Source organism: Megascapheus bottae, chromosome X, assembly GCF_031878675.1.
Source record: "Megascapheus bottae isolate mThoBot1 chromosome X, mThoBot2.hap1, whole genome shotgun sequence".
NCBI lineage: Eukaryota > Metazoa > Chordata > Mammalia > Rodentia > Geomyidae > Megascapheus > Megascapheus bottae.
The window spans coordinates 84,324,370-84,352,252 of record NC_143547.1 but is presented as its reverse complement, the minus strand read 5'-3'; the positions used below and the strand labels follow the sequence as shown (position 1 = coordinate 84,352,252).

General features: G+C 34.3%; 1 protein-coding gene across 1 annotated transcript in view; it reads left to right on the top strand.

The window, feature by feature from the left end:
• Tenm1 (teneurin transmembrane protein 1) overlaps positions 1-27,883 on the top strand; it is a 336,137-nt gene that overhangs the window by 28,213 nt on the left and 280,041 nt on the right. Inside the window, exons 3-4 of the mRNA XM_090327164.1 lie at positions 6,527-6,676; positions 26,602-26,801. Of these exons, the coding sequence (XP_090183290.1) occupies positions 6,527-6,676; positions 26,602-26,801 (350 nt within the window). The remainder of the gene's footprint in view (positions 1-6,526; positions 6,677-26,601; positions 26,802-27,883) is intronic.

Sequence of the window (27,883 nt, the reverse complement as noted above, 5' to 3'; positions counted from 1 at the left end):
TCTCTGGAAAATAATTTCACTAGTACCAAAAAGTAACCTTTAAAATGAATTTAAAATTTCAAGAAGGCTAGCAATTATAAAATGTTCAGGTTTGAGCATTACACTACACTTGTCAAAAGGCTTTCACATACTACAATTCTTTTTTGTCCATTGTAGGGCTTGAACTTGGGTCCTGGGCACTGTCCAGGAGCTCTGTTGCTCAAGGATAGCACTCTACCACTTTGAGCCACAGTGCCACTTCCAGTTTTCTGGTTTAAATGAAGATAAGAGTATCACAGACTTTCCTGGATGGTTCATTCTTTGAACCATGATCCTCAGCTCTCAGCTTCCCGAGTAGTTAGGATCACAGGTATGAACTACCAGCACCAAGCTGAATGCTAGGAATTTTTCTTTTTTCCATATATTTTTATTGTAATTAATAGAAGGATTACATTATATTCACCAGATAGAAGGTGCATTACTTCACATACATTGATATCCTTTCTCATGGCTTGGTCCCCATTTCCCTCCCCCTATCCCCACCCCTCATCTTGTTTTCCCCCTTCCCTATCCTATTTCAAATAACCAAATACACATATATCCAATATATCAGATAACAAAGTGAAATACTGTAACAATATGAGATAACCATGGAACAGCCAAAGAGATGAGAGCTAACATAGTACATTAAGGACAACAATCTAGGACTCTTAGTAAGCTGAAAAAACATTAATACTAGAATACCTAAATAGGCACACACATTTTGTACAGCCATTTGAGCTCAGTGAAATATAAATAATGGGTCTGGTACTCCCTTCCATAGCTGAGTAGTGTTCATATGTACTCATCAAATAGGTATATTTGTATATATGTCTTTACAGACAATAACTTCAGTCTTGCTTTGGGATCAGAAGTATATCCAGTGCTGTCCTTTTTACTAGCAGTGCTTATTTGGGGGTATATGTTTCTGTATATGAAAATTTAACCTTGTGGCTTTCTATTCCCTTGTTTATTGGGGACCAGTTTGTGAAGAGAGTCAGAGCACTGAAATAATAGGTTTCTTAGTCCGGTCCCTATCAATATGAGTTTTTCTGCCATGTTTTGCCTTCCTGCACTCATACCATCCATCCTCAGTAGTGTTCCTCGCACTCTTCATGTAGGACATAAGGGCTCTTTGTAATTTCTGAGTGTCCTTGTCTTGGAGTTTCTCCTACTATGTATTCAAATTGTTTTCACACCCTTGCAATTTTTACTCAACTATTACTCCTTTAAGAGGACTTTCCTGATCACCTATTTTTGTTTCTTCATACCAGCACCAATATTTCATTATGTTGGTTCTTTGTTTCCATTAAAGATTACATTGTGCTTCATTGTTTATTTCATATATCTGTTATTTACTTGTCTTAACCCATCACCTTCTCATAATTTCTAGAAGAGTAGAGGATTTTTCCCATTGCATTTCTGGCCCTAGTGTTAATTATCTATTCATGGCTGAGAGCCAGTTGTTCATGCCTATATTTATAGCTACTCGGGAGGCTGCGATCTGAGAAGCCAGTCTAGACAGGAAAGTCTGTGAGCCTCTTCAATTAACTACCAAAAAGTTGGAAGTAGAGGCCCGATTCAAGTGGTAGAAAACCAGCCTTGAGCAAAAATTGAAGGAATCCTATTGAGACCCAAGTTCGAGCCTACTAATAGCACAAAACAAAGACTCTCAACAATATTTTAAGTAGTATATGAATATAATAAAACATAACATTATTCTGTTTATTCATTGCTAAGTTTGCTCTTAATTCTAACTAGCTCATAATGCCTATACTTTATTAGTGTGGCTCTACAATGGGATTCACTAGAAGTTAATAGTGCCATATATTTATTCCTTCACAATGCTGACAGCCAACCAGTGTGTACTAATGAGTCTAGATTGATTATTTATTCCTGATATCTGTTGCTGGTTGGCCAGTACATAAGCTATCCTAGCAATTGAATATTTTACTATTTCCTTTGCCTCTATTCTGTAAATTCCTAATGTGTTTGGCATATATTCTGACAACATTCATTAAAAAAATCAAAGAATAATCCCTATGGGGGAACTACTACTTTGTATTTCTGTAATGCAATGATATATCCCATAGTTCAACATAATTTTATTTTATTGGCTTAGTATGGAGAAACTATTATTCTTTGTAATAAAACTCTAGAGTTCTTTAGTAAACATGGTCTACTCTACATATAAAGGTTTGGCTTTCTTTCACAGCTCAGCATATGGAAATTGAATTTAGAAGACAGAAAAGGCCAGTAACCTTGCAATGGTACCCTTCATCTGTAGCAAGTAATTAACTTTCATTATGTATTCACCCAAACATACCTTCCAGTTTGTTTCCAGTGAAGAATATATTAAACTGAAAGATTGTAAAGCTTCAGACCACTGTCAAAGAGTGTTTTTACTAAAAATGTCCCTATACTTTCTCTGCTTTAGTTGATTGGAAGCACTCTATTTCATTTCATGGCAGAATTAATTCTTACCTATGTGTTTTGAAATGAGTCTCCACATTTACTTCTTCTCAGTTAATTGTTTCATCAGGAAAATGGTTTAACTAAAATACTGTCTATAAAATAGCTGTTGAGGTCTTTTTGAAGAGAACAGCGATATTTTTTGTTACATATGTCCCCACTAGTTTCACAAAAGAACTTGAATCAAAGAAATGAATTATATCTTAATATGGTTTGTAATATGCATAATACATTAATTTCAGGAGTCAGAATAGACCACAATTTCTATTATACAAGTAAACATTTCTAATGAAGACAGATATGCTAAACCAAATCTGAACCCTTTAGCAAGGAAATCTCAGCAATGTCCTAACAGGTTTATTAATAATGCTATGCTATATTTTACTCAAAGCCACAATCCTTCAGTTTCAATAGTTTTTAATAATTGCAAATAACATTCATCAGTCTGCACTGGCCTTAGTCTAAAATAAAAGTAGGAACCAATTAAATACCTCAAAGTTTTAAGGATAGATTCAAATATGGGTGCTTGAACACTCTTTTAGTTACACCTAAAAATGAGTTAAGTAATTGGTTAATTTTTCAAACTGTATATAGGTAGTGCTTCTATTTGGCAGGTATTTAACTTTTTTTACATGGAACATAGATTTTTATAGTTTTTTAAATTATGTGTTTATTATGTTTAGTTTTATAAAGGGGTTATCATTCAGCAAATCAGTCTGTAAGAATAAATGCATCTTTATCAAAAATGTTGAATAATTTTCAGCAGACTATCTGGCTAGCTTCTCTGTTCTCAGTCATTAATTCATATACTATAAGTGAGTGTTTGAAATGCACATTGTTCCTTTTTAGTCTGCCATGGAATTAGAAAGACATGAGAGTATTTCACTTTTATTTTTAAGAGGGGATTCACTCTTTTGCCTTTTGGAAGGATTTGGTTGATGTTGGAAAAAATATAATGAGAAAACAAATAAGAGGATTTCTCTAGCTTCTGCCTTAAGCAGTGTTTTCTTCTAATGTGTTGCTTCAGTGACATCACTCCTTACTTCAACTGTTCTCCCCATGCATATGCAACTTTGGGATCTTCTGGATTTATCCAAACTCCAGATCTCCTCTAGTTATAAGACCTGTCTAGATAGCCCAGAAATTCATGCAAACCCACATCTTCAGAGTTGTTCGATATATTCCTTTAATCTCTCATCAAATTATGCTTCTACTATTCATCACTCAATAAAGAACATTTCCAGCCCCAACAATTTTAGACTATGTGAAGACTTTAAATCTATCAATTATTTCACTGTTCTTTAAATTGGTCTGACTTAAAATATAAACTATTTTATACTCCTAGGGCAGGATCAAATGCAAAAAACATATTCATCTGATAATATAAAATAATATTTATCAAAATGAACTCCAGATAATGACAACAAAATGTTTTCTTTCCTGTTTTTGTTTTGCTCTGCTTGTTTATCTGTCTTTGGGAGAGTAAGGTGAAGCCCAGAAATGGAGGGACAAAGAGTGAGAAAATGCAGTGAGGGTCCTCACTGGACGCTACATTGAAAATGAACTATGCAACTTGTGGGTGGAGCTGGGAAGGAAAAAAACTGGGAGAGAGCAAAGGAAGGGGTTACATTGCCCCCCAAAATGGATTCTTTACCTTAGTTATATAATCCCTCTGTACATATCCATTATAATAACAATTTAAAAATGTTAAAAATATATAAACTACTTTGAAATAGGCATTTTCTCTCACTTTTCCTGTGTCCTCCCTTAGCACATCTATTTGCATATGAGATATATCCATATACACCATAAGTACACACAGCTTGTTGTCAAATCCTGAAATTGCATCTGTGTAATTCATCTTGAATCTCTGCCATCTCACTGCACATAGTTGTAGCACTCTTGTGGTTTTCCCAAAATAAGACTCTATTTCACAGCTGTATTATTTTAGTACCATACCAATTTGTTTCTTTAGCTTATGTTCAGGCCTATCTTTCTATAGTACCTTTTGATTGTCTATATACATTCAATGTCTCCCCATTGCTATGTAAGTAATCATCCTAAAGAAAATGAATCATATCACTGACATGCTTAGAAAACAACAATGCCTCTGTCACCAAATGAATCAAATACAAATATCTCAGAGTGACACTCAATATTCTTTATAATTTGGTTCAAATCCTTCCTTTTGGACTTGACTCCTACCACCTACATATAGCTAAGCTTCCCAAACGTCAGCATCTTCCTTTGCTTTAGTAATTCTATAACTTAAAAAGTTATATTTTGTTTAAATCACCACTGTGATTAAGAAAAATCAAATGCTACCTTAAAAGTTTAACTCTAAAGTTAGGTGCTCTTGCCTCACACCTGTAATCCTACCTACTCAGGAGTCTTTGAACTGAGAATAAAGGTTCAAAATCATCCAGGCAAATAAGCCTGTGAAACTCTCATCTTTAAAAAATCTACTCAGAAAAGGCCTGAAGTGGCATTGTGGCTCAAGTGGTAGAGTACTAGCCTTTAGTAAACAAGCTTATGGAAAATGAATGGCCAGGCCCTGAATTCATGCCTCAGGGCCAACAAACAAAGAAAGTTAACCTTTAATTCTTCTACAAACATAAATCCATCCTTGATCAGCCCAGCCAAATTTACCATATTCTTCCTTTAAACAATTTATTTTAAAATAAGGTATTATTCACCTCAGATGGTAGACATTACATATATTCATAGTACAAAAATAGAGTAAATAAAGAAATCATATAGAAGAAAATGTAAATCCTCCATAACTTCCCATCAGTGTGTTGGTCTATAGCCTCTTAGCATATTCTTTCTAGATATGAACACACACATGCATGCGTGTGCATACACACACACACACACGTGCATGCAAGGTTCCATTAATAATATTCACAGTGTTCAAGAGCCCTTCATTTGATCTAGTATGAATATTTCCCGTATTGTTACATGGCCATCTGAAATATGATTTTAATCGTCATACAATCTTGTATTATTTAATATATTATAAGTCATTTAATTAAACCTCTCCATGAATATGTAGATTGATCATAATTTTTTACTATTATCTCAAATGTAACAATAGACAGTTTGTAGAAATTGAATGGTTAGCTCAAAGGGCAATTCAAATTTTAAGGCTTTTTTAATAAATAGTGCCACATTGCCTCCCAAAAGTCACTTGCAGCTTTTTATTGTCACCAACAGTGTACGTGTGCTGGCTCATGCCTCTCTAATCCTAGCTACTCAGGAGGCTGAGATCTGAGGATCACGGTTCAAAGCTAGCCCGGGCATGAAAGTCCATGAATCTTTTATCTCCAATTAACCAGAAAACCGGAAGTGGCTCTCTGGCTCAGGTGGTAGAGCGTTGAGCTAAAATGCTCAGGGACAGGCCCAGGCCCAGTGTTCAAGCCCCACGACTGAAAAAAAGAGTGAAAAATGGGCCCATTTCTTTTCTTTTTCACACTGACCAATAATAGGTACTTTTTAATTTTGTGATAGAAATTGCAAACTATCTTATGCCAGTTATTCTGCATAATACTATGGTTATTTTACACTTTTACTACTGCAAAATTTCTCCCTAATAGGCTTCTAAAATACCTACAGAAGGTAGTAAGATTTTATTCATTCTATAAACTAAGGAAATATTTCTTGAAATGAATGGAATCAGATCCATGAGGAAGCAAGTTGTCCTGTGTTCTTATGACAGCCTGTGTACCGTACTCTGCAGTAGTTTCCATATGCAAATGTGAGTTACATGACTAAGGAAAATGGGGAACCAAATCCAATCTCAGTATAAGTAGCTAACCAATTCTCCAGTCTTATTTCAGAGATAAGTTTAACCTAAAGCTTAAATACCAGCTACTTGAAAAATTAGATATATGTGTGATAGAAATATAGACTCCTATTCACTTGACCTTATTAAAAGATATGTGGTCATAACACTTTTCTGTGCAAAAAGCAGACTCATGTGGGGATGTTCTCAGTCATTCCAAATAAAGTTAATATGCGGCTTATTTTCTTGCAGCAGTACATTTGTTCGGTCTGACTTGGCAATTGCAACCAGTTGGACAGATTTATGCAAATGGAATTAGCAATGGGAACACAGGGACGGACTCCATGGATACCACTTACTCTCCAATTGGTGGAAAGGTTTCCGACAAATCAGAGAAAAAAGGTACCGTGATAAAAAAAAGATTGATTGGTTATTGACTTCTCTTCTAATTTGATTATTAGGGCCATACTTGTTTTAATTCACATTAAAGATTATGAGCAGCTAAAAGAAGTTCTGTATATGAGCAATAGATACATGGAAATGTATCTATTTTTGTAATAGCAATTTTTTCCGCCAGTGCCTTGAATATAAGCCAATTAAACTTTGCAAATATATTTGCAATTTTAAAATTAAATATTTACGGAATGGAATTTTGAATGCAATGGAAATTGAATTTCACATGTAACTAACTACCCTGAAGCAACATGGGATTTTCATTAAGCTGTCTTGGTCTAAGCAGCATTTATATATGCAACATTGTGCAAAGGGTATACAGAAATTTCTCCTGTTTATGATATGAAAAAGCATTTTCCAATTAATGTAAGGGTGAATGTATATGTCAAAATGGAAAAAAAATTATTTTCTCTTATTGGAGAACATGAATTCTTCCTAGTTCAGAAAAGATCACTCTGTACTGATAAATTTAATCAACACGAGGTTGAACTACTGCTCTTGTTTAAAATAAATGTCACAATAGCCATTTCCAAGTTCTTATTCACATTGAATGATCTTAGTCTTAATGCACAAACAAGGAAAATAGCCACATATTTTCTTTTGGCTTCTTTTGAAATACAATTCCTTGCAGAGTCACTCAACCTCTATAAAATCTCACAAAATCAATTTAAAAACTAAAAGTTAAGACCAATAGGAGCCATTGTTTTCTTAGGTATTCTAAAGGATCAAGATAAACAAATGAATAAACGAAAAACCCAAGCTCTTTACTCATGAATCTTGGTGGGTTGTAGGGTTAAAAAGACAATTTTTAAAATCAAAATTTCAAATAAGGTATTTCCTTTTCTATTTTTGTCAGGGGTTCTTTTAGAGGTTCATGTGTTTTTTGTGAAAAATTAGCTTTGCTTTAGTTTATGCTTCAGTAAACATTAATGCTTAAGGTTCAGGGGAAATTAGTGGTTTTCTTCTAATTTTCTATTCATAATGCTATTTGCTTTACATTTCATTTGAAAATACTTGTTTCTACCCTGCATCAATGTTCTCTGAAGGTTTTGTTATTATTATTAAGAGGATCTGAGGGGAGGATAAGGGGTCAGAGGTGGAAGAGGGGAGGATCTGAATATACTTAGATTTTTCTTTCAACTTCCTTCACTTACTTTTCTCCTTACTATTTGATTCCTCCTTATCTGAAGACGTAATAGCTATTTTAAATTGTCATTCACATTGAAAATCAGAAATATCTGTTTAAGAAAATGATAAATGCAAGACAGAAAAGGGTCATCACATAGTTATTAGAATATATTATCTTTTGTAGATAAATTTAAATAGCTTATCATTCCTTTCAATAAAGTAAGTTGATAATAAAAATGGATTAAATTACATTCCAAGAATTGTTCCAGATACTGTATATTACAAAGATTACTTTTCAGTCTTTTTTTTTTTTTATTGTTTTCTCAATGAGGAACAAAGGTACAGAAAGGTCAAGTGAGCTGCACTTTGTCACAGAGTTAGAAACCAATGGACTTGTTGAAGACGTTACTCTCAAATTCTGTACTAGAGTTGCCCATTGAAAGACATAAAACTGAACTGTGGGGCCCAGGAGTTTGGCCTAATGGTAGAGTGTTAACCTACCATGCACGAAGACCCGGGTTTGATTCCTTGATACCACATACATAGAAAAGCCAGAAGTGGTGCTGTGGCTCAAGTGGTGGAGTGCTAGAATTGAGACAGAGCCCAAGGTCAGTGCTCAGGACCCTGAGTTCAAGCCCCAGGATTGAAAAAAACAACAAAACACAACCGGGTGCGGGTCCTCACGTCTGTAATCCTAGCTACTCAGGAGGCTGAGACCTGAGGATCGAGGATCAAAGCTAGTCCGGGGACAAAAGGACCCAAGATTCTCTTATCTCCAATTAACCTCTAGAAAAGGGGAAGTGGGGCTTGGCTCAAAGGGTAGGGCTTTAGACTTGTACTAAAGAGCTCAGGGGGGCCGGGAGTTTGGCCTAGTGGTTAAAGTGCTTGCCTAGCATGCATGAAGACCCGGGTTCGATTCCTTGGTACCACATACATAGATAAAAGTGGTGCTGAGGCTCAAGTGGTAGAGCTCTAGCCTTAAGAAAGTCCAAGGACAGTGATCAGGCCCTGAGCTCAAGCCCAGGACTGGCAAAAAAAAAAGAGCTCAGGGACAGCACCCAGGCCGAGTACAAGCCCAAAGACCCACAAAAACAAAACAAAAAGAACAACAACTGAATTGTGTGGGTTCACTAATATAGAGATATTTTGTAAGATTCATGACAGTTTCAAAAAATATCACAGATGAAACATGTATCATAGAAATACCCCCAAATAAAAAAAGATCCTTAATGGATGCATATGATAGTTAATATGCAAAAGTCTATTAGAAAATTTAAAACATTAAATTTAAGTATATACAAATACATATAGACCAAACATCATACCAGCCCAAAACATGCAAATAAATAATTTTAAATGGAAATATTTAAAAATAACTAAATATTTTAAAATGCATGCAAATAACTATTCTGCGTGCTATAATAATGTGGTAACTTCCTGGCCACCTCTTGTAGCTCCTGTGGCAAACTCAAGTGATCTGATCATCATCTTAAAATATGGTGTGAGTGTAAATACCTTTGTTTGAACTTTTTCTCTCCAGTAGATTGTATACCATAATAACAATTAATCTCCCACTGTCACTGCATATTTCCCACCATATATAATGATTATAATGAGCAAAATATGTACTAATCAATTGTTTGCGTTATCAATAGTGGCATCATCTAGATAGTGGCAGGCTATTTGTAGTTAAATATAGGAGGATTCATAAATACTACATAGATTTTTAGCTGTCACGGAGTGTTGCCCTAATCTCTGTGTTGTTCAGGGTTCAATTGCATACGGAAATCAACATAGCAGATGATGATAAGTCTACGAGAGACCTTTTACACAAAGAAAACAAAGCCCTATAGTCAATTGATAGATTTTTAGAGCAATTTTATTCACCTATGCTTTTCATTTGTTGTCACAAGTTTTATAAATGAAAACTGTTTTATGTTTCTGCTCAATTCAAACAACAAACAGGGCAGACTGATTTCAAGTGAGTATGTTAAGAAAAGCCATTATGGGTTGATGCCATCTATACCAAGGTGTTACTTTCTACTCATTTTTTATGAAAGTCTAAACAGAACCTTCACTATAGCTGCACATCATGGTTCTGCTATATTAGGTCTTTACTACATATTACTTTTCAAATAAAAATTTGACTCCTCTTTTATAATGCCAGATATATACTAAACTATACCTTTGAGAAGATATAATGCAGTGTAAGGATATTTTCAAATTAACTGACTCCTTTTATGATTTCCTAAGCAACTTGTACCATACAACTGCATTGCTAGAAACAGGCAGCCTAATATATGAAACTGAGAACTTAATATTTGTTTCTATGTTGTTTTCATAGTCCCCTAAAGATTAGGAATTATATAGCATTATGACTATGATCCTGGACTCTGGAGACAAATAGACATGGTGTTGAATACTGTCTGTGTCATTTATTGATTGTCCAATCTCAAGTAATTGGCACAGCCTCATTGATCCAGTGTATTCACCTGTAATATAAGGAAGACAATAACAGTTCATGTCTTGTATGCTTGTGGTGAGAAGTAATTGATACACTACATATGAAGCATATCTATAACAGCCCCTGGCACATTATTTAATCAAGCAATAATTATTACTAGGAAAAAAGTCTTAAAATTACCTTGAGCCTTGATCTTCATTGACATTCTGTTAGGTAGCAAACATTCTGTTTTCAAATAGTATCAACTTTCTTATGTATTATGATAGTCCTGGGAAATAGTGTTTTCTCTTTACTTACCAATTTTTTTTATCATTTTTTGCTGATTCCAACCAGCAGATTTCAGGGCAATGGATAAAGAAAGGCCCATGCAATGATATCTCATATTAAACAATTAATGTTAAATTATTAATATTCTAGTACCAATGTAGGGAGGAATGCATCAACTGATAGACACAGCTAAACTGAAGATGTTTCTCCCCAATTTCAGTTTTATAGGCTCAGATTTGTCCAGGGCTTTCTTAAGGGAGTCATGGAAAAATAAACCAAAAAAAACATAAAATATTGAGATAGACATTTTCAATAATCCATCTAGAATACATACTGGGAATCACTGAGTTAAATAAATATAGGGGTTCTTCCTGTCTTTTGACAGGATTACTGCATAAGATCAAATACTCATAATTATGTGTCTACTTTAGACGAAAAACACCCACACAACCAGGTGTGGTAGTATTATTCAAACACCAGTTGAAATTCCTGCAGCCAGTCATAATGCTCACAGGGTTCTAGGGTCCCTAAACTTTATAAATTTTAAATTTTCATTATCATCAGATCATGAATAAATAGAAGTTTTTTTAAAAAAAATAGATATATTTCAGGGTAGATTTGCATTTTTTTAATTAGAGGGATGTACAAATGTGCTGAAGATGTCCTGGATACATTGTTTACTTTGGATTGTAGTGTTTTAGGGAAAAGTGATACTGATACTTATTTGCAACTTTGTTTTCAAGACTTTTTTTTTTACTTTTTTTTGCCAGTCCTGGGGCTTGAATTCAGGGCCTGAGCACTGTCCTTGGCCTATAGAAGATATTTTTAAAAATCAAATTCTTCTAAAATTAGATGTGGTATTTGTACACAATGGAAATCTATGCTGCTGTCAGAATGAATGACATCCCCCCATTTGTAAGGAAATGGAAAGACTTAGAAAAAATCATATTAAGTGAAATAAGCCAGACTCAAAGGAACATAGGCTCAATGGTTTCCTTCATTTGTCATAATCAGTAGAAACATTGGGCTCTCCTAGCAGAGGTTTGCAACAGAGCAAAACCTTGATTCATATGGCCATATAGTATGACGCTAATGAAAGGACCTCTAGGATATAGAAACAAAAGCCATATAATGAATGACTGTTGTCCTTAAGGTACTTTGTTATCTCTCATCTCTTTTGCTGTCCCTTGGTTATCTCATATTGTTACAGTATCTCACTTTGTTACCTGATATATCGGATATATTTGTTTTTGGTTATTTGAAATAGGATAGGGAAGGGGGAAAACAAGATAAGGGGTGGGGATAGGTGGGGGGAGGGAAATTTGGACCAAGACATGTGAAAGGGTATCAATGTATGTGAATTAATGTACCTTCTATCTGGCAAATATCATGTAACCCTTCTATTAATTACAATAAAAATATATGAAAAAAATAAAAAAATTAGTTCCCCTTTCACAGTCATTGTGTGGATCTCTCATTAGGTGTAGAAGAATTCTGTCATCACTAAGTTAACTATATAAAATATTGATATTTTATGCTACCAATTTTAAGAATACTATAAAATTTAAGGCATAGATTCCAACTATATACTGAACTTGAGCAGAAATATTTAAGTTGTCATTGTTCAGTGAAGACTTCTTCAATGGAACGTGCTGTTTCGAAAAAGCCACTAACTGCCTTGTAACTCTTGCCACTGAAAGAGCAAGCACTATACAACTACTTCAAACAGAACAGGAGAGGAGATATAAACAAATACAAGTTCATCTCCTACCCCTCATTTAGGTAACACCTATAAACAAAAATTTAAATATAACTATGTGATTTATCAACAAGTAAATATATAGAATGTTGAAATCTTAAACAATATGGAATCTAACCTCCTTATCTAAAGTTGAAGATAATGAGGCCTCAAATAGTCAACATCATTCAGAAAGAACTGAGACTAGAACCAAGCACATTTGGCTCCATGTGTCATGCTTATCACATGTCATTGTAAAAACGTTTAAATATATAAATGACTGAAGAGGTCCTCAATAAGGAATTATCAAAAACAATAGCTGAACAAGTAAGGAAACCGATTTTATTTAGATTATTGCAATGGGTAGATTACAAGTAATTGTTTTTATGGTGAGAATAGAAGTTCAATGTGGGAAGATTTACGGGGAGAATTATTTTCAATCGTTCTTAGTTGAAAATGTTCAGCCATTTTACCCCAGCTAGTTTGAAGAGAACAAGTTAAATTTAATACATAACTTGAGATAATGAAGAGGAAATTGGAAGGTTCATATCATGTCTTCAGCAAGTTTAGGCAAAACGTGGAAATGGAAACATCAGATGAGTTTTACAGGAGTTAAGGGAAAGAATAGACAGCCTTATCACTCAAGTTATGTAGAAAAGGGTCTATTATGTGCTTGTTGTACATTGCTGTCTGTTTTCTCAAAACCATTTCTGAGAACACACAATGTAAAGCAATATCTTACCGGATATTGTTCTTCAAGAGTGTAGTGCTCAGGGAAATCCAGTATTTTCAGTACCTATCTGAATGAGGATGAAATTTATTGAGTAATTGAAGACCCAATTCCTACTGAATAGATGCCAAAATAGAACACCAGGAACAAAGAAGGGTGGTGAGGAAAGAGAAATGAAGGATACTAAAGGCAGCTTTTATCTCCTTAAGAGTTTTGCAAAAGTCTGGCCTTGGGGGAAAAGTGGATTTTCTTTGAATTTCATTCTACAAGAACTTTCTCAACAAAGTTGTAGAAAAAAACCTGACACTTTCTAGTCTATGCCTGCTGAATAGATGACTGTGTAAACAACTCTGTTGATTGATATGACACATTCTGTATTTCGTCTTGAAAGAAACTTTAGACAATACTTAATAGTGACTCTAAATTCATATCCCTAGATTCCAGTTTCCCATTTGAAAAATAAAGAAGATTTCAGAGCATACAATGGACCTTGAAGTCTTTGTCACAAATTAAATCTTATCCAGATTTTTGCAATTTAAAGATAAAACAAATAAAATTGAGATTGCTCCAGATCAGATGAAGAGTATATTCCTGCCATTTCCTTCCCCTTTTCTTTCTATGTCATTCATTCTCTTAGCAACTTTGAATGCTGTGACAAACATAAGGTGATAATGACTAGAAAGGGGATTATCTATTTCCTTCCATCAGCATCTTTCATGAGTTAGTGAATTCGAACTCTACAGTTAAGAGCAATAAGCCAATCTAAGTAAAAAATGGACCTATCTTGCAAAAGGCATGTATTCCATGCATGTAGTTGAAAAAGTATGTTTTCAAAGTTTGTAAACCAAATTTGCCATTTGAAGTACTTGCTGCCAATTCTGTTGTAATTCACAGAATTCATTTCCACCTTTCTGCCTTATAAATTTGGATTCTGGTGCATCTATAAATAAACAACTTGCATTTAGACAGCCTTTGCAATTTCAAAATAATTTAATGTCTTTTATTCACATAATAGTTTCATGGGATGGCAGCTATTGTTACCTCTGTTTTACAACTGGAAATGAAAATACAAGAAGGATGAGTAATTTGCCTTGGATAATTGGCAGAACTATATGTAGAGCTATAATGGAATATAGTTGTGCCATGCTTTTAATTCAGCCCATTTTGTGGCCCTTTCTTTATTTTTAATAATTATTTTCTCAATGTCATTTGTTTAAGTGACAGCTATTTTGATGAAATATTTCAGTGCATTCAGTTGTAAAGTATATCCTTCAAGAGTACTGTGTAAATCTTACATGTCACACCTAAGATCTCTATTCATTGAGATTTCTCCCTACTCTACAAAATAAAAGATATATATTCACACATACTCAACACATACACACACATACATTAGAATTTGAAAATTGAATACCATTATATACCATTTATCATTGCTTTTCCTTGGGGCTCTTGACAAAGTGTGATTGTGTGTGTGTGTGTGTGTGTGTGTGTGTGTGTGTGTGTGTGTGCATGTGTGTCTGTGTACCTGTGTGTTTTTCTTCTCGTTTTATTTTTTTCTATTCATGGTAGTTATATTTTAAATGAGTCATAGATACAGCTAGAGTAATATATGCAATGATGGTTGTGAACCTTGAATACAGGTTAACATTTAAATTTACTCAGTCTCGAAGATATTCATTTCATAGACTCAGTCAGTAGGCAAAAATTCATTTTGTGGTACCAAACTAAAGAACTGAATCAATTCACTTAAGCAATAATTGTGCATTCATATGGAACATGGTCCTGCAATATAATGCTGTGGTCTTTCAATATTGGTTCATAGGACATGTAGATATTAAAATGCACGTGGCTACCCTTTGAATCAGCCCACAGTTTCAGTATCTTTTACTTAAGAGGTATAAGAGTCTGGGACATTGCAACAGAATCAGGAATAATTCATACAAGCACAGCAAACCACATGAATAAAATAGTAGCAATGCACTAACAAAGAAAACATTGTTGGGAGCTTAACATTATTATTTTTAAAGATTGATGGGAAATTACAGTAAATGTTTCCTATAATTCTATATAGATATTTCTCTAACACAGGGTTTCAGAGGGCCCAGATAGAGTGCTGTAGCTTGTTTTCAACTATATTAAATCACTTTATCAATATACTTCAGTTTTAACAAAAGCTTTTTTAAAGCATAGCTGAGACCTGACTTCTAAAACAGATTTATGGAACGGGTTTCCTATGCTAAAAGGCAAACCTATTTATTGTATAAAAAATTAATGCTAAATGTTCTTGGTCATATATGTTTAACATTTTATTCTTATTTCACTTTAATTCTGACTTATTATATACAAATACACATCTCTCCTGTGCCTTAAGAAGTTAAGTCTGTCTTGAGACTAGTATTGTGCATGTGAGAAGAATGCTAGAAGTGGTATGTTACAAAATGGTATATTAAACTTTCTAGATTAGTCCTTCTATAATTGTGGGATTGTCTTTTCCTAAAGTACGCTGGGTTTTTTTTTGGAGGGTCCAAACCATTGTGGAAATTAATGAGCCATCTGTACATTAGATTTTGTTTAGTATCCACTTATATCTTTTAACCTGTATTATTTTTGGAGTAAGTTCAAATATTTACCAGCAATTTTATAAAGACAATGACAATTTTATCTAATGGACATTTACTCTTGAAAGTGAAGTTCTAGAGTTCCACGAGTTACTGCACAACTGTACATTTTCTCCGTATATAAATGACAGTCCCACAGATAAGAATCAAGTAGCCATTTTTGCCTAAACAGTTGTAATAATAAGTCTGTGGCTTTATCTCTGCAGCTTTCTTGTGCCACTTATATTCCCTGTCATTGAGTTGTCTTTTCCTATTTCTTTTATGTAGTCTACTGTAGGAATTTATTCAGAACAGATACAATCTAGCTTTCTTTGTTCTTGGAGAAGGAGGAAACTGAAATCTTGGGTGGACAGAATAGTGATTCATGGTCATAGCATGTCCCTCCCCTAAAACAATAAACAATACAGCAAGGGATGTAAAATTTAAATCTTGAGATTCTGAAGCACGTAAATTCATGATTTTTATTTAGTGTTTTATCACCCAAGTTTTAACTGTACAAAATTCACTAAAAGTTAACAACGGAAGACTTGTCTATTGGCCTTGAGTAAGTCCCAATTAAATAGGAGAAATAGAAGAAGCAAGCATTCGTATACACACAATACATAATAGCATGCAAACAACTTGTAGAAAAAAAGATGATTAGATATTTAGAGGCTTAAAAGAAAAGACATAAAAATGATTGCCTTTTAGTGGTTTGAACTAAGCCTCAAAAGACAAGATAATTCAATGCCAGTGACCTTAAGGTGTACATATTTAGGAGAATAGAAAAATAGTAGAAGGAAAATGCAGATGATAATAGCTTAAATGATAAGCGCATCGTGAGGCAATGGAGGCAGCAGATAGATACAGTTCGGCAAGGAAGTGAGGGAGAAAATAGAATGATAAGTAGACAGAGAAACGAGTTATTTTATTTTCTTTCAAAAGAAGAGAGATGTGTTGAAGACAAAGAACAAAGAATAGGAAGCTTGATAGAGAGACTGAAGATGCTAGTAAGAAAGGACATTGAGAAAGGACTGAAGTCTCAGAGGAAGCAGAAGCTAAGAGGAGAAATGGCCCTCAGAGATACTTTGAGACATCAAATCATATGACACACATTGAATAAAAGAGGCAATGCATGTTTTAAAAATAAGATGCAGGAGCTCATAGGAATTAGTGGTTTACATCTGTTTCCTAGCTACTCAAGGGGTTTGAAGGCATGCTGGGCAAGAAAGTCTGTGAGACTGTTATCTCCAATTAATGGCTATAAGGAAATGGCCTGAGAGTGAAGCCATGGTTCAAGTAGTAGAGCACTGGCCTTAACCACAAAAGATCAAGGACAGTGCCCAGTCACTGAGTTTAAGCCCCAGCAGGACTGGGAGAAAAGAAAAAGAAAAAGAAAACATACTAAATGATCAATAAGTGATACCTGTATGTAAACTACTGATACTGGTAGTAGCTACAGTGGAGTTTGTTAGAAAGAAGTGCTAACTTGACATTATTTAATATCCTAAATGTAGATAGCAAAGCTGTGGAAGTATGGCAAACTAGGACAGCTGATACTTCTAGATACCTCTACCATCTACTTTTTTAAGATTTAAAAATTTTTATTGTAAAGGTAATCTACATAGGGGTTACAGCTATATCTATCTGGAAATTAGTACATATCCTTTTGAACAGTGTCACCCCCTCCTTCATTTTTTCTTTACTATCTACTTCCTCTGTCTATATATAGGTGACATACAGGAGTATTACAGTTCCCTATTATGCAAATCTATAAGTAGATCACCATGCAATTGTTTCTTTAAATGCTGGATGAATGTATATCCAGTACCAGTGAGCTGCATTGCAACCTAGAAATTGTTTACTCAGTTGTTTTTAGATAGGTTTGTATTGACTATGTCCATATTTACTTATTAATTTCTTTTTTCATTAACTTTTTATACATGTCAATGTTATTTTCTTTTAGCAAATTATTTTATTCCTACATTGCTCATGACTATAAGCAAATACTTGAGTATATAACAATGTGATAATGAATTTGATTTTTCTATCAATTTTGGTTTTCATCAAGGAAGTTCAAAGATACTATTTCATGTAATCAGTATACACAAATTCTACAATTTGTGTGGTACACTAGGACACTGTGTGAGATTGTATATCAAGTAGGAAGAGCCTTGTATTTGGAGATTAATTTTTGAAACTGCTACAGAATGGTCAGTAGATCGTATGAGAACTGTAAAACTTCAACCCTTCCACTGAAATGTCAAAATAGACTATCAAAATTACTTTTTTTCATATATTTTTATTGTAATTAATAGAAGGGTTACATTATATTTGCTAGATAGAAGGTACATATTCTTTCTCATGTCTTGGTCCCCATTTCCCTACCCCCCACCCCCACCCCTCATCTTGTTTTCCCCCCTTCCCTATCCAATTTCAAATAAGCAAATACAAGCATAATTTTCAATATTGCTTTGATAGTTCATTCATGTAGTACCAAGTGCTTACTATATGCAAATATCCTATTTCCTTTCATTCTTTTAGACTGTATAGTGAATACAGAAAACATGTTTGATAGACATCTGCATTTGTTCCTGAAGAACTGAGAGTTGGGTCTAGCTCAGCAACAGAGCAGATTTGCTTAGGATGAGCAAGGCTCAGGCTTTAATCCCAAGAATTGAGAAAAAAAAAAGTGGGCGGACAGGAAGTAAGGATCTGATTTCAATTCCAAGTACTGAAATGAATGAGAATTGAATGCATGATTTACTTCAATAGTTCTTATAGGAAGAATTATATGAACTACATAGATAGAAATGGTAGATTTTCGTTACTCCTTTTCAATATCTTTATAGCATTTGATCACAGAGAATATAGGTTGATTTCACATACTACTTTGTTCCAAGAACTGGTATTCTAAATTTCATGAAAAATTGTTACTGTAAAACTAGTATTATATTTGAAGGACCATAAAGAAAATGGAACTTAAATTGTGAGACACATATACTAGGAGTCTTTCAACTGAAAGACCATAACAATGTCTTTTCAAGATTTTGAACATGGTATAGGATGAAATGAAGAATAAAGACAGTGATAACACATTTCTACTTTTTTTTGGATGACGTACCTTGTATCTTTCGTGGAATCTTCAAATACCCTTAAAAGAATATTCATGCTGCTGTTATGGACAATATCATAGCCTTTAACCTAGTCATTTTTACCTTATAATGGACTCTTCATTGTAGGTGGAGTTTAAACCTACAGACATGAATTTCTTGCTGTTTACGTGGACTTGGAGACTAGCAGAATTCTCTTCTGGCTGGCCTCACCCCTCAGTCCTCTTCATCTCAGCCTTTTGAATATATAGGATAACTGGCATGAGCCACAAGTGTCTGGCTAGTAATAAACTCTGCTTTTTTATTCATTGAGGTGTCACTTACTTTTAGGCTTTTTTTAATTAAAATTTTTATTATTACCTTTAGGTCATAGTACAAAACACTTGCCACTTTTATTTTATTGTAAAGTTGATGTAAAGAGGGGTTATAGTTACATAATGAGTAAATTTCTTTTTTAAAATATTTTTATTGTAATTAATAAAAGGGTTACATGATATTTGCCAGATAGAAGGGGCATTAATTAACATACATTGATACCCTTTCACATGTCTTGGTCCCCATTAAATGAGTACATTTCTTTTCGAGCTGGGTTACCTCATTTGCTCCTGCATTCCATCCCCTCTTGCCATTTCACAAAAGAGTATATGAATACAATATATCTTGATCAATGGCACTTTTTAATGACTACATATCATTGTATTCTACCAGTGTTTGAGTTTTGTGTACAGTCATTTAATGTGGCATATATAATCATATTAAATAGAAAAAATATGTGTGAATATATGTTCAGAATATATTTACTAACCCCAATGGATATGACAAAGTTAAAATGATCATGTTAGGGCCGGGTGGTAGATCTAGTGCTTGCTTAGCATGCATGAAGACCCGGGTTCAATTCCTCGGTACCATACACAAAGAAAAAAGCCAGAAATAGTGCTAAGGCTCTAGTGGTAGAACTCTAGTGGTAGACTTCTAGCCTTGAGAAAGCCCAAGGACAGGGCTCAGGCCCTGAGCTCAAGCCCAGGACTGGCAAGAAAAATGATCATGTTAGTTGTATCCAAGTGTGTTTAGGTGTAGATATAGGAAATATCAATTTAAGGGGTATACCTATTACAGTGTCTGTCATCAATTCCTTGCTTCATGCTTTAACTGCCAGATAGCTTGACCTTCTTGTTTTGAACAAAGCTACCACCACTTAGTGTACCATCCTTCAACACAGTGTATCTGCCATTGGTTTTTCCTGCTCAGCAGTTGATGCCTGTGTTGTAACCTATAAATAGAGTGTTTAGTTCAGACTAAATTGGTGGATATTGGTAAGACTGTGATAACTATAGCACTGCACAGTGTGATATGATTCATGGCTCTCTGAATTTTATTCCAAATTTGTACAAGGAAAAGTATTCTGTTGTTGGAGAATAGGTCCTCTTGGGCCTTTTAACGTGAATATTAAAAAAAAAAGGTGTACCTTACTGCTCTTGTTGATAGTTTATAAAGAAAGGACCAAATCTATTTCACTTACTTATAATTATATAAAATGTCTTCCAAACAAATTCAAATTCACATTTGAGTTCCAAAATCATATTTTTATTGATTTCTTGCATGTGATGTTCTTTTAGTTTTTTCACTTTGGAGCTACAATCAGAAAAAAATATGGACTATCAACTGAAATTATCATAATTTAAGTATTTGTAACTAATTTGAGAGATAGTAAAATGGGCATGCTATTTAGTAGTATAGATTGCTAACAAGGAAATACCTTCTTTTCAGAGGAAAAAGCCCTAAAGGGTTAGAGGTTGAAAAATATTCCATCTTCTTATAATTAGTAGAATTTTCCTTCTCTAATATCAAATTTCTTCAAGTAAATTGGTTTGCTATTTTAAATTATGATGCACATGCTCATTCCTATGTTGTTATCTCTGTTCATCTACCCCCTCTTACCATTTTTATGGTGGGTTCTGGCCTTTGAATTCTGAGCCTTGGTGCTGTCCCTGAACTCTTCAGCTCAAGGATACTGCCCTTATCGCTGGGCCTTGGCGTTGTCCCCGAGCTCTTCAGTTCAAGGTTACTGACCTACCCTAAAGCCACAGCCCCACTTCTCATTTTCTAGTGATTAATGCAAGATAAGAGTCTCACATTCTTTAGTTCCCAGGATGGCTTTGATCCTCAGATATCAGCCTCCTGAATAGCTAGGAATATAGGCATGAGCCACCCTGCTACCTTGTCTTAACTTTAATGTACAGTTTGCCAAGGTGGGATCATCATATTTACAAGGAATTTTCATAAATGGTTTATGCATGTATGCTCTAAATATACAATAATAATAGTAGTCAGGAAAGTTATGCAACACAGCTTCTTAAATTTCTTTTGAATTAGTGACTTTAGTGAACATTTATGTAGCATTAATATTCAACATACAATGCTATAGAATATAGAGGAAAACATAGTCCAAAATTCCCAAAGACTTCTCTATATTAGTTGATAACCATCAACCAGTTTTTTTCCAGGTTTTTATTTATTTATTTTGATGGTACAATATATTTATACATTTATTTGTATCTATATGCTTGAGAGTGTATATATATATACATATATAAACTTAAATACAATAAAAACAAAAATGCTTTAAAATATAAAACTAGTAAGAGGATAAATAATTCCTAGGGCAAAACTGAAGGAATATACATCAAATGAACATAGTAAGTAGGAAAGAAGTTGCTTTGGCATTGAGGGTATTTCTCAATTTCACCACTTATTTGTTTTCATTTTGCTGGCCAAATTTGGTAAGGGACATAGAAATTTAAAAGCCTAGACCCACATAACACATAAAGTATTGGATAGGAGAGATTTCTTTCTTAGTAAACTATAACCTTAAAATGAACCTATTAATTATGGTTCTTACAGTTCATGCTCCATGGTTCAATAAATCAGAAACATTGATCTTGGATAAAGGTAGATCTGTACTTTTTTTCCATCTTCCTCCTGAGACAAGTAGATAAAATATTTTTTAAAATATATTTTATTGTAATTAATAAAAGGATTACATGATATTTGCCAGATAGAAGGTACATTAATTCACATACATTGATACCCTTTCACATGTCTTGGTCCCCATTACCCTCCCCCCCCACCTCCCATCTTGGTTTTCCCCCCTTCCCTATCCAATTTCAAATAACCAAATACAAATATATCCAATATATCAGATAACAAAGTGAGATACTGTAACAATATGAGATAACCAAGGGACAGCAAAAGAGATGAGAGATAACATAGTACATAACTTACTATAGCAAGTAAACCTTCCAAATATAAATATATTTGACAAATATGGAGACAAAGACAACTAGATATTTAAGGAATAAGAAGGCATCATGGAGATTAGCAACAGAAATTAGCCAGGGCACAATGGTGCATGCCTGTAATCTAGCTACTCAGAAGACTGAGATCTGAGGATCATGGTTCAATGCCAGCCCAGGCACTAAAGACCATGAGACTCTTATTTCCAATTAACTACTAGAAAACCAGAAATGGCACTGAGGCTCAAGGAGTAGGATAGTAGCCTTGAGCTGACAAGCTCAGGGACAGCGCCCAGGCCCAGAGTCAAAGCCCCACGACCAAACTCCCTCCCCCCAAAAAAGAAATTATAAGTCATAGAAATCAGATCCATTGAAATAGTAGTATTATCAGACAAAATATCATATTACAAAATAATCACAGTTAAAAGATAGGCATAAACTATAAGATTGAAAATATATACAGGGAATAAAAAAGTATTAAAAAGGAATACAGGGGCCAGGAGTTTGGCCTAGTGGTAGAGTGCTTGGCTAGCATGCACAAAGACCCGGGTTTGATTCCTCGGTACCACATACCTAGAAAAAGCCAGAAATGTTGATGTTACTCAAGTGGCAGTGTGCTAGCAATGAAAAAAAAGCCCAAGGACAGTGCTCAGCCCCTGAGTTCAAGCCCCACGATGGGCAAAAAAAAAGGAATATAGTAGATTTGTCTTTTTAAATAACTGAACAAAGCACCCAAAAATGAAAATATGGAATGATCAAAAAATAATAAAGATTCTAAGTCATACAGTGACAGTTTCAGGATCAAATGTAAACTGAATGCACACTAGAGATTCTGATGCTTGGTCTATGTTGTTTTATTTTAATTGGATCAATCTTTAAAAATAGGAAGATTTCACATAAAGTTTAAAATGTAAGCTTCCCTTCTAAACTGAAATTTGAAAAGACAGGGGTAATTCGCAATACAAAAGTCCATTTGTTCTGGGAACCAGTGGCCCACACCTGTAATGCTAGCTACTAAGAGGGCTGAGACCTGAGGATTGAGGTTCAAAGCCAACCCCAGGAGGAAAGCCCATGATAAACTGATCTCCAATTAACCACTACACAGCTGGGAGTAGAGCTGTGAATCAAGTGGTCCCAGGATCAGCCAAAACAAACACAAAAACATTTGTGCTCAATGACTGTCGTATAATACACAATTAACACTTTCACAATTCACAATTTCATATGGTTCTAACTGCTGTCTGTCGTCCCATTACTAAGGCTAAGTTTCAATTTATTTTTTTAATTGTATTTTATTGTTGGGGTAATGTATAGAGGGATTACAGTTATATTCATCAGGTAGTGGGTTCATTACTTCTCAAACTTTGATACTCCTTCTCATGTTTTTGTGCCATTTTCTGTTCCCTCACCCCCTCCCAATCATCTTGTTTTGCCCAGATTTTTTTCCATGTATTTTTATTGTAATTGTAATTAATAGAAGGGTTACATTATATGCACCAGATAGAAGGTGCATTACTTCACAAACATTGACACCCTTTTCATGTCTTGGTCCACATTTCTCTCCCCTCACCCCTGCCCCTCATCTTGTTTTCCCCCCTTCCCCATCTGATTTCAAATAAGCAAAAACCCATATAAACAATATATCAGATAACAAGATGAAACACTGTAACTATGAGATAACCAAGGGACAGCAAAGGAGATGAGAGATAAGATAGTACATTAAGGACAACAAGCACTCATTATATGGCTTTTGTTTCTATATTCTGGAGGTCCTTTCATTTAGCTCACACTATATGGCCTTATGCATCTAGGTTTTGTTCTGTTGTAAATCTCTGCTAGGAGAGCCCAAGGTTTCTACTGATTATGACAAATGGGGGAAACCATTGAGCCTATGTTCATTTGAGTCTGTTTGCCCAGATTTTTAAAAACAAAAATATTTATTTGTTAAAAGCGGTTCTAAGCACCTAAAAGTATGCTTTGTTGTTCCTACAGTATTTTCCTTGCTCTACAGCATTATCTCCACTATAAAATGGTGCATTTAAGACACTCTAATGAAGATAGTTTAATAAACTGAACAGTAAATTGAGAACAAAAGTGTCTTTACAAAAATCTGTTAAACTTCTGCCCATTGGAATTGTTTTTCAGTTCTAGGACCCTAAGAGTTAAGTGTATAATCAACCCTTTTGGGACCAAATTGCTCTGTCTTGCATGGATAAAAGTAACTTTCAATGAAAAATAAGGTCCTCAGTTGGTCATTTATTATCTCAAAGGGCGTATTTTCTTGTAAATGTCAATTCTACAAAATTATGTGTCCTGTAATACATAATTATGTTCAGAATTGCATTTGAAATCTATTATTAACAGTTAACAGTGAACATTCTTAAAATAGTTATTACTCTTGGCCTTAACACAAAAAGCAATAATGGAGGTATTTTAGGGAGTTACATGCTGCAAGGCATTGGCCTCTGAATAAAGTCACTGCAGGTGTGTTTCTTAATGGGCTGTTAATTTTATATCGCGTGAACACAAAGGACAGGGACCATGTGTGTTTTTAAACTGTGTGGTGTGGAGACAGAGTTGATGGTGGAAAAATACCAAGGTGGTATGGAATGAGGCCAAATTGAACTACCCTCCTGAGGTATAATCCTCCTTGCTTCAAATCAAGGCAATATAATTCTCTCTTTTCCTATTTGTATTACTTTTCTCCCTACTATGAGATAACAAAGGGTTCCATAGAAATAGGTGCTAAATGAGGACATAAATAATTTAAAAATATGACAATAAAGAAAATTTTGTGACTGTCAAAACTCAACACCCCTCATATATTTACTCATTTCGAGTATCTTATTTTGCAATCAGCCCTGTCTAAATGGTCCAAACCCCAATTGTGGGAGCAATTTTGATTCACTTTTAATTGTCACACATTAAGTCCTCTAGAATGTTGCTTCTTAGAATTTGAGGTATGGATCATGCAAGATGAGACTCACTTGGGAACTTTCAAAAAATACCTAACTCTATGTAGTTGTGTTTATATTTCCAATAACATGTCCAAACCCTCAGCCTAATTTTAATTATGTTCTAAAATCTAAGTGCCAGTGATTGTATATAGAGATTCCCTTCTTGAATACTTGTTTGTTAAATATGTCATTTGAAATATGATGTAAAAATCAATGTTAATAAATTCTTTAATAAAAAAGAAAAAAATACCTAATTCCAGATCTACTGAATCAAATTCAGTATTTTAACAAGAAGGCCCCCTTCTTATACACATTAATGTTTGAGAAATGCTATTATAGACTCTTCCTTTCATTGCTTCTTGTATTTTCCTGTTTCTTTCACCATAAATTATTTTTTTTGCTGAAATGTACCTTTTCTACATGAGCTACTTGTCCTTACCTTCAATTCAGGTCATTGTGTCCTTCTAGTTGAATCCTGTAATTCCTATTTTTTGTAGCTCTGTTTTCTAATTCATCCCATATTTGGCCTCAAAATTATTTCCTCCAATGTATCTAAAAGTTTTATTTCTTGTGATCAAAATTGGGGCCTTGGACATCCTGTACAAGTACTCCGCCATTGAGGTACAACCCCAATAGTCCCTCTTAAAAACCTTTAATAGCTTCTTATCATTTTCTGAGTAAATCCTTTCTATATCCAAGGAAATGCAGAATGTGAAATTATTATTTCTTACCATCCCTATGTCCAACTCAATCTGTGTAAACAAATAGCCTACCCCTTAACTTTCCACTGTCCCTCCTCTTCATTTTAGTTCAAACTTACATTTCCATGTTCTGACCTTTCCAGAAGCTCTGTTGATACACTGACCTTCTGCATGTAAAATGCATGTCCACTATTATGCCCTATAATAATTTTTGGATTCATTAATTAAATATGTATATATGGGTCTCTTTTATTATTTGCCTGCATTTACCTATGTTCTTCTAGATTCTGGAGATGAAGAATGAAACAAGTAGCCATAGTCCTCCATCTCATAATGCTTACATTCTATTGGGGAAAATACAGTGAATCATAAATAATGAAGATTTATGTTATATTAGATAGTGAAAAGTGCAAAAGGTAACTAAAAGACAGGAACAAAGAGTATCCTTTCAACAAACACTTTCACTTGTTGGATACCCAGAGAACTTATTTTTCTTCATAGTGTGGTTATTTGTATACATATCCTATTTCCTCAGTGATTTTCAAAGCTCCTTGAGAGCAAACTGCATCTTATTCATCTTTGTAACTCTTGTACCTACCAACACAGAACTCAGTAAATAATGGTTAAAATGAATCAACTTGATTGAAATAAATGCGATAGAAGTTTAAGAAAAAGGAGAATCTGACATAGTACTTGGTCAGAGAAGGCTCCTTTGAAGCTATTTAATTTGGACAAGACCTTGAAAGATGGGTGGTGTGGGGAGGAAGAAAAAGCTGAGTAAGTGGTTTTCATGGATCTGTTCTTGAAAAGTTGAAAAAGAAACTGTTGCTTTATATAAAGTAAGATCAATCTGAAATGTAATTTTCTTTGCTTTTCAAACCAGTGTTTCAGAAGGGACGAGCAATTGACACGGGAGAAGTCGACATTGGTGCACAGGTTATGCAGACCATTCCACCTGGCTTATTCTGGCGTTTCCAGATTACTATTCACCATCCTATATATCTGAAATTCAATATTTCTTTAGCCAAGGACTCTCTTCTGGGAATTTATGGCAGAAGAAACATTCCCCCTACACACACTCAGGTATTTGATATAATAGGTATTTTCTTAAACTCCTTTAGTGGATGGTGGGTTGAACAATTCAATTTGTGATTTATGAAGTGCTGTAGGAGTCACAGATAGCAGAAAAAGAAAATCTTTGCAACGAAGAACTTTCCAAAATACACTCAAACTAATAACAATAAAGATGGTATGGAGAAATAAAAAATACATTTTACCAGAGCAGTTTCAGGAAAACAGGTTTAAGAAAATACTTGAAACTCAATCCCTGCTTCCTGAAACAGAATGATCTGGAGTTTCCAGCCCTTTCATCTTAGCTTCACTGCCTTTCCTCTCTTCAGTGGTTCAGTATATCCTCACCTGCTTGTTCAATGAAGGAGTGCACATCAATCAGACAGTTGTGGGAATTGAGTTGAGAAGGCAGGTTGTGTCTTACAGGTATAAATTTTTTTATGAACAATAGTTCATAACTCCAATATGAAAAACTTCCATGGTTTACATAGCCCTTTTATAAACCTTAGCCACCTTGGTTTTCTTATTTCACTAGCCTTTTCGCTTTCCTACATTAAACTATTTGGAATTTTGATTTCTCTAAGAGGTATATAAAGAATTAAATATCTAGCCTATGCTTTTTTTCCCAGGCAGACATGACAAGAGCCAAACCCTTACATTCCAGCTAAGAATAGACAGGAAATCAGATTGCCATTCAAATGTAACACTTAAGAGATGAATGTGCAAAGAAACGTGCTGATTAGATCAAAACCAGTCCTTTGAATATTTGGATCTGTAACCACAAAGACAGTAAATTATGATGAATGTTCTTAAATTTTTGGCTGTTTATTTATTTTAAAAAGTAAAACTGATTTTAATTTGTAAAGGTCGCATTCCTAAGCATTTATTCCAATTTCATCTGTTACACACTTCAGTAAAATGTCAAGTTACTGTTACATAATAATAAATATTTTTTTCTTCTTTTTAGATGTTTTTGTTTATAAGCAACCATTTTGAATAATATTTATTAAAAATAGCATTACTTTTTCAAAATTAATAAAGGCTTTTGAGATTAAATATACTTATGGCTCATTAACCTAGCCCACTTTGCAGAC